Here is a 9150-nt window from a genome sequence, read left to right as displayed (position 1 = left end):
CCCCCCAGCCAAGCACCCAGCCCCACTAACCAAAAAAAAAAAAAAAAAAGAACAAAAGAAAAACTGAGTAGACCATGATTAAAGCTCTAAAATTCTAAACTTCAGCTACACAAATAATCTAAACTCTACCTCAGCAGTGTTTTGTTTTTTTGTAAACACTTAATGGCTATATAATTGCAACTAAATTACTTCTATGGACAATTTGTTTTCCAAAATGCTCAATATAACACCATAACATACACAAATAATACACAGCACAAGAAGGTGGCACATCCTTGAGGAAAGAAACCATATTTCATTCATCTACCACAGTAACTTTAAAATGCCACAAATATTTAGTAAGTATATACTAAACACTTATTAAACTTTTAAAGCTATCTTCTCCATATATTACAAAGAATTTGAACAAACTTAAATGAAACTTCATGCTGATATCCAAAGCTGTATTGTTTCAACACAGAAGTAGAACAGATCTTGGGTTATCGTTTTGCTTAAATAAATCAACTGGAAAAAAAATGACTTTGATAGTAATTTTTGTCTTCCATTTGAGAAAGAGAACATATCTATTTCCGAACACTCTGGAACTGATTACTCACCTGAGACCATGATCCGTAATCTGGTAACATCCAGACAGACTGAGAAACAGAAGCACACGTCCAGTCTCTTGATCAGATTTTTCACTCCCAAAGTAAATTAAGTCTTTTCCTCTAGGCAGTCTAGTCCTTGATGCTTTTCTACACACTGCGGAAGCCTCTGGGAGTGCTGACATAGTTCTTAGAGCTGTTCCTGTACAACAAAATGAATGACCACAATACGCGAAGGTCGGAGAAGCGCAATGCTGCTGCCAACAGACGCTAGTCCTTAGTCCAACAATATCTTTACTGTAACAACCAGAAGTGGAACAATTAAAGTTGGATGCTGTTTCCATTACACAAAGACTTTCAACATTTCTGTGTCTCCATTCTACAGCATCTTCAATATCAGCCAAGTCTTCAGCATCTAACATCCACACATAAGGAGAAGTAAAATTTTCAGAAGACACAGGCTTAGTCCAGAGATGTTCATTATCTATTTCTTCTCCAACATCCTTGTTAGTAAAATTGTGCAAACAGGTATATTGCCTGTTAGACTGCATGGTAATGTCTTTATTTTTCCATGTAGTTGAATTAATTTTACTTGTAGAAGTTTTCAAAAAGCCACTTGGATGAGATGTCAGAATTCCAAGAGCTCTAGAAATCTTCTCTAAAGCCGCATCTGTGATTTTCTCACATCCAGAGAGATCAAGATGCCGAAGACTCTGGCAGCAACCAAGCCAAGACCAACTATAATTAAGAGATGATAAAACCATTAATGGATATTGTCAAATTTTCCAAAATTATCTGACTGTATACAGATGGAAGCTGGAAGAAATATTTCAAATCTAACAGAATCACTCAAACATTTATTGAGTATCTATTGTTGGGCACTGTTTTTGGTGCTAGCAATACAGAAATACATTGAGAATAATTTGGATCTAAAAGTATTATTAACAGAAAGATAATATGGGACATGGGTAGGGATAGGAGAGACTTTTTAAAAGTAACCAGTATAGGAAAGGCTATATATATATACAAACAAAAGAATGAAAATAATTAAGGGCCAATGGGAGAAGATCCAGAAGAAACAAGTTCTAGGGATTAGTAGAGCATTAACATTATCCAGAGAAGAGTACCTCTCCCTCTGAAACTAGAAAAAGTACTGATATAAATGTTAAGTGGAGAAAAGGAAGTGAGCTAGAATAAGGGGTAAATTGGTGATATCCAAGGAAATACAATCTGTGGTGAGTATACACTGAAAAAGTGGTACTATTTCAGAATAACTGACAAGAATGTAAGAGATGCTTTGCCAAATGAAACTTAAGAGTCCAACTGAAACTGAAAACTTTTAAAAACTTAACACCAATATATATGGTTTCACAGAAAGGCTCAAAGAGGTGATAAGACAAGATAAATTGGAGTTCAAGACCTATGAAAAAGAAGCAAAAAAGTGAAGGTGTTATCAAGTTGTACATAACAGATTTCATAGTAAAAAATAACAATATGATTAAACTGTAATTATGTAAATGAGAAACTACAGAACAATTATGATGGACAGAAATCATACTACTAAAATAACTAACCTGTCAAATGCAGAATCTGAAATGTCAGTTTGGGTGAGATCCAGATGCTCCAGGTTAGGACAAAGTTCTAAAATCTGCCTAACCTGAGGGAAGAAAAAGTCACTGTGACAATCTGGAGACCTTTACTTAGTTAAGCAACAGATGACTACCAGTAAATAAAATCCAGTGGTTCTCAACCCTTTGTGAATGTATAACTAAAACTCATGTGAGTAGTGTATCCTGGGGCCTGTAAGTGGCACGGTGGTTAAGGCAGTTGGATACTACCCAGTCAACTGCACCGTTTAAGTCCTGGACCCTATCAGCCTGAAAAAAATAATGGATGTGTGTGCATGCATGGCAAAATTTCCAAACGCAGAAATGTAGAAAAGGGACTTCACCACCCTATGGGCGGTGCTTTCTCACTTTCTCTGGCAAGTGCACATGCTTCTAGAAAATTTAGAAAAATAAATTTAAAAAAAGAGATACACATACATATACTAGGTCATCAGAAAAGTCATGACACATTTTTACATAGAAAAACACATCATGGGACCAGCAGATGGCATAATGGCTATGTTAATGGACTCACCTGTACTCGCATGTAGTTAACTACGGTTCAAGTCTCAGACCCAGTGGCTTAAACTCACACTGGGCACGTGTGCTTGCATGCCCAAGATCCCGAGAAGAGAATGGAGAAAAAGGGACTGTGGCATGGCCATCCCCCCTGGGGGGTAATTTCTCGCTTTCTGTCTCTCTCTGTCTTTCTGGTGAGTACACACAAACTATAGCAAAAACCCCTCCCCCCAAAAAGAAAAACACATCATGACTTTTCCAATGAATGACCCAATACACAGCATACACATACATGCATGCATACACATATACTTTTTTTCTGGGCTCTAATCTGTAAGAATTTGTGTTGTTGGGACCAGCATATGATGTAACGGTTACATCACTAGACTCCCAAGTGGTTTGAAACTCACCCAGGGCACGTGTGCATGTATGCCCAAAATCCTGAGAGGAGAATGAAAGAGAAGGAATTGCGGCATGGTCATCTCCTCTGGTGGGTGATTTCTTGCTTTCTATTTCTCTGTCTGTCTAGCGAGCACATATGCCCTATACCAAACATCTCTCTTAAAAAAAAAAAAAAAAAAAAAAAAAAAAAAAAAAAAATAATGTGTTATGAGACTAGACCCAAGAAATTTACTAATTTTCAGAAAATTCTGACATCACAAAATAAATAAAACAGTGATTTTAATTCATTTGCCTATCTTACCTCACCTTACATATTATAATCATGAAAAACTGTACTGTCACGTCACACCTATGAAACTGCATAAAGTGTTTAATCTCTCTTTATCTCAGTCTCCTTACCAATAATATGTAGACAATAACATCTATGCTATAAACGTTTTGTGAGAACCGAAATGAAGTAACATGAAAGCTAGGCGTATGTGCTCCTACACAGGGGAAGTACTCAGAAATGCCCCGCCTTAATTAAACTCAGGAATCTACACCTCAGAGTTGTACTTCTGCTATTCTTCTTAATGCCCATTTATACATACCATTTTGCTGGAAACTGCAGAGCTGTATGCTAATACTAATGTTTTTACGGAAGTACCAACATACGGAAGAACGTTATGAATTAGGCCGTGGAGTAAACGTTTTTCCATTTGTGCAATGCTGATAGCAATCGATTCCTCTGCAGACTCCTCTGTAAAATGAATTCAGAAGTCTAAGAACTTGGTACACTAATTATAATTAGGTTACTCAAGGACTCACTAAATCATTACATGTAAAATACTTGTGCTATACTTCAACTCCCTTATGTAAACGATTCCATTTGCAAGCAACAAAAAAAGTTTTGGAAAAAACTCTGAATGCTAGAAGTTCTTCAAGAGAATACAACATGATATCAAAAGAAACATGACCCAAGTAAAAAGTACCATCAGTTAACCTATCTAAAACAAGGACACAAAACTAGAAGAGGTTTGAAAGTGAAATTAGCCTGACCATAATAAATCAAGCAAAGGCATCTTAAAACTTTTAAGAAGTTAAAAACGAGCATGAATTTTGTGTTTTACTTAATTTCTGTAAATCCTGGATGACAAGAACATGATACATCACAGTTAATAACTAAACAAACTACAAACTCCAATTTAAGGAAAACAAACACACTGACTACACTAAAAAGAATAAACTAATCATTGTATTGTCTTTTTCAGGATCTTACTGCTATAATACTTACCTAAAAACCTAACTTGAACAACTCTAAACTTTAAACAGTTTCACAAAACATGTTAGGGGATTCTTATTTATTGTAAAACAAAATTGAGTACAGCAAACAAAAAGAATGTAAGTAGAAAGAATCACTAAATTTATTACTAATGGTTCTGTGTTTACAGATACAACCCTTAATTCCTCTTTTAGTCAGACACATATATAAAATATAAGGAGATAAAATTACTTTAGTGAATCCTATTTATTCTACTGTAATTTTATACCCAAGTCATTCTTTTATTTCTGCCTATCTAAACATGCACTGTTTACTATGTTTTTTTTTTTCTTAATTTAAACATACTATAGGGACCAGCAGTTGATGTAATGGCTATGTCGCTGGACTTCCATGTAGTTGACTCCGGTTCGAGTCCCAGACCTGGTGGCTTAAACTCACACGAGGCGCGTGTGCGTGCACAACCAAGATCCTGAGAGGAGAATGGAGAAGGGATTGTGGTGTGGCCATCCCCCTGGGAGGTGATTTCTCACTTTCTATTGCTCTGGTGAGCACATGTGCACTATAGCAAAAACCTCTTTAAAAAAAAAAAAATACTGTGAAAAAAGAGTAACTTCTCTGAAAGACAAGTAAAGACTGCTAAACTGAAAAAACACTGGGGTAGACAGCTGGTCTTAAGTTTAAGTTCCAAGTTATATATATCAATTAATCAAATGAACAGAAATATTACTTTAGGCTCAATCTTTATAGCTTTAACCTGTGCCTTTCAATAAAAAGAAAAAAGACAGTCTTCTCTTTGTTTCCAAGGTTGAGACAAACACACCAAGTTTTGTTAGTCTTTATGATTATTTTTATTTTTTTAACTGCCAGAGAGCACGTGTGCTGACCAGAAAGAGAGAAAGAAAGAGAGGGAGAAAGCATCCCAGTGGGGCAGGGTCACACCCCAAGCCCTTTCCATTTCTGCATCTTTTTGGAATTTTGAGCTTGCATACACATGTGCCCTGCAAGTTTTTCTTTTCTTTTTTTCCCCTAGGGTGAACATTTTATTTTGATAAAACTAAGTTTAGAAATAGATGTTACATTTCCAAACACTCAAAACTTTCGTGTACTTAAAAAGAGAGAGAGAAAAAAAGAGAGATAAGATATTCTGAATAAAATAGTACCAGAGTTTCAAGTTACAGAAGCTAGCTACATTTTATATATCATGAAAGTGAAGAGAATTGTGGCAAATATTCACTGATTTACCTATAAGAGATACATGGATATACTTTGCCCTTTTAGTCATACAGTCTCAATAAACATCTAAGAATCTAACATATCTATTTCCATTAATGGTAGGCACAACTCTCTGAATATCAAACTACACGAATCATTTGCTTTGTTTAAACACCATTTGGAAATTGAAAAATAAGAATAATGTAAAATTAAGGAGCTGAAAATGCTACACCTAATGCACACAAGTACATCTTGATGAGGAATGCTAAAAGTATTTCCTCTCAGGGATGAGTTTTTAAAATGTAAAGTATTATCAGAAAAAGTAAACCCTTTAGTGTGAAAAGAAAGTTACATGATGTATCAACTCAATCTCTAAAAATCTAGCAATTACAGATTTTGTGCCAGTAGTTACTAACACACATATTTATGAGCTAATACTATTAACAGAACCTTTACATAATTCTGAAGCATCTCCTATTACAACTACTTTAGTTTTCCAAGTTTATGAAATTTATAATTCCTCAGTGGGAAGTTAGAGCTTACTCTGTACTAGATATATCACAGGAAACATGTATGGATTTGGAATGAATGACTGCTTTTCACCTTCAAGACCCTGCACGTTTTTCCAGCCGCTGGGACTGGGAATCAAATGGTGGTCGGTCATGAGATCCAACTCTCTTAATAAGTAGACTACAGTGCCAGCCTAGATCCTTACAATTCATAATATGGGCATTGTGATTTAATTTTCTAGAATGAATAAATTAAGTCTACCTTTGTTCTAAGGTAACATTTGAACAAAAATACCACCTCTGTCTGGCCTGCACACAATTTTTTTAGGGCATCTTAATAAATTACTCCTTTTAAAATCTCAACTTTGTTCCTCTCTTCCTTTCCCTTCTTTATTTTTCTCCAGTCACATAATAAATTATATATTCTACCTTTATTTATTTGTTGTCACCTCTTTACAAATTTCTTTTTTTAGCTTTGCCAGAAAGTACATGCACTTGAAGGAGAGACACAGAGGGAAGGAAAAAGCGAGAAAGCATCCCCCATGGGAGATAGTCATGCTGCAATCCTTTCTCCTCCAATTTTCCCGCTTTTGGGGATTTGGGGAACATACATGTGCGCACACAGCTAGCATTTCTCAAGCCACCTTGTCCAGGAATCAAACCATGTGGTTGGTTATGTGGGATCCAGCAACCTTAACCACCAGGCCATAGGCTGGCCTCTCCTCTTTCCAAATTTAAACTCAACAAGGCCAGGGGTTTTTTTTTGTTTTTTTTGTTTTCCATTTTGTTCACTGTTATACCCCTCATATCTAGAACAGTGCCTATCACAAGTAAGCACATCATTAAACCTAAATGGAACAGTCCTCTGTTATATAGCACCTTCCAAACTCTAAAACTATACCAAAAGCATCTTCATTTTGTAAAAATAAACTACTTTAGCTACTGAAATAATCATTTTTATATTTCCCACATGTTTAACTCTTTAATCAGACCAGCTTACTTCTTTTAAGTGAGCAGCTTTATAAATAATAATTTCCTGCAGCTCAATTTTACTAAGAAAATAATGTCTTATCTATTAATTATGTGCTATTTCATCTCTTAGTAACCATTATCTAGAATAATGTCTAACATAACATTTACGTCTTCCTCCTTCATATTCACAAACAACAACTCTGCACACCTCTACTACAGCACTTTTCATTATGTCCTTTGAATTAAGAATTAGGTATTCTAAATTCTCCCATCTGTGGGTTCTTTAAGGGCAGTGATAAAGACTTATTCACCCCTTAACTCTCTTACAGAGATTAATGAATGGCTATGCTAGTTTTATGCTAGTTTTACCATTTATAAAGAATTTTCATATATATTGCTTCTTAATTCTATAACCTTATGAGGCTAGGGATGTTACTGCTCACAAAAGAGAAAATAGAGCCAACAGATTCATGCTTCTTCCTCTGAGCTACAGGTGACTCAATGAATTGTACTCATCAATTAAAATGGCTCTAAAAACATACATTTCAACTATAATGCACTATAACAAAAGTACCTTTTTTCCATAAAGAAAGCAGGCATCATTTTCTGATTATCTTAATATAAAAACAGGAAACCCTAAACACATTTTTTAAAAACTTCAAATAAAATGCACTTTAAGTGAGCTTATTATTCTTCAAATTTTAAAGAGTAGGCCTAAAAAATCAATTTCTTTAAAAACACTATATAATAATTTTAATTCCAAACATAGCTTACCAGATTCATCTATGTCAGCATCTTCATCCCACTCCTGAAAAGCACGACTTTCATCTTTCCTATTTTTCACCCACTCCTCATCAGGTTCAGTATCAAGTTCACACGCAGGACCACTATACCAGTCACCTACTCAATGAATAAGCAAAGAAGAAAGACAAAGTAAGATTAGATTGTGGACAATTATAAAAAACCTAGGGACCAGGAGTTGGCATAATGGCTATGCCGCTGGACTCCCATGTAGTCTACCGTGGTTCAAGCCCCGGACCCAGTGGCTTAAACTCATGCCAGGTGCATGTGCGTGCGTGCCCAAGATCCCGAGAGGAGAATGGAAGAGAAGGGGTTGCAGTATGGCCATCTCCCCTGGGAGGTGATTTCTCGCTTTCTGTCTCTCTCTCTCTGTCTCTCTGGTGAGCGCATACGTCCTATAACAAAAACAAAAACAAAAACAAAAAAAAAAAAACACCTCTCAAAAAAAAAAAAAAAAAAAAACCTATTTACAAAAAAATTTCCAAAGCAGTTAGCGTAATGGCTATGTCGGGGGACTCCCACATAGTCAACCGTGGTTTGCGTCCCAGACCCAGTGGCTTAAACTCACGCCAGGCGCATGTGCTTACGTGCCCAAGATCCTGAAAGAATGGAGGAGAAGGGATTGCAGCGTGGCCATCCCCCCTGGGAGGTGATTTCTCGCTTTCTGTCTGTCTCTCTCTGTCGGGCGAGCGCACGCAGAAAACATGTGAACCTTAGGCAATATGTCCAGTTATCTTTAAAAATACTTGTGGTTTTAGGGATGAGAAGTTAGCATAATGGCTATGTCGTTGGACTCCCATGTAGTCGACCACAGTTTCAGTACCAGCCCAGTGGCTTAAACTCACGCCGGGCACGTGTGGATGTGTGCCCAAGATCCAGAGAGGAGAAAGAAAGAGAAGGGACTGCAACAAGGCCATCCCCCCAGGGGGTGATTTCTCGCTTTCTGTCTCTCTGTCTCTCTCGGTCTTTCTGGCGAGTGCATGCGCCCTATAGCAAAACCCTCTTAAAAAAAAAAAAAAAACAACAACTTGTGGTTTTAAAAAAATTGCACTTACATAAGCAAAGGATTCAATTTTAGACATACTGAAAAGAACTATGACTATATAGGTTCAATAGACAATACTAATTAATCAATACTTCATATTTTTCCAAAGTAAATACAACTATGGAAACAGAAAAATACAAAAGTATATCTATTCTGCTATGTACTGTTGTATATCTATTCTCTATAAAAAAAAAAAAAAAAGTTTTCCAGTTTTTTTTCCTGCAGAAAAAAGCTTTTT

At 36.1% G+C, this 9150-nt stretch overlaps 1 protein-coding gene across 1 annotated transcript in view; it reads right to left on the bottom strand.

Annotated features, from left to right (window-relative positions):
* The window catches only part of FBXL5 (F-box and leucine rich repeat protein 5), a gene marked incomplete at its 5' end in the record, with an annotated part of 101708 nt that overhangs the window by 77647 nt on the left and 14911 nt on the right, over positions 1-9150 (bottom strand). Inside the window, 4 exon segments of the mRNA XM_027770442.1 lie at positions 597-1322; positions 2159-2241; positions 3703-3851; positions 7841-7966. Of these exon segments, the coding sequence (XP_027626243.1) occupies positions 597-1322; positions 2159-2241; positions 3703-3851; positions 7841-7966 (1084 nt within the window).

This window comes from Tupaia chinensis, unplaced genomic scaffold (genome assembly GCF_000334495.1).
Source record: "Tupaia chinensis unplaced genomic scaffold, TupChi_1.0 Scaffold000138_1, whole genome shotgun sequence".
Lineage (NCBI taxonomy): Eukaryota > Metazoa > Chordata > Mammalia > Scandentia > Tupaiidae > Tupaia > Tupaia belangeri.
This window is presented reverse-complemented; position numbering and strand designations above follow the sequence as displayed.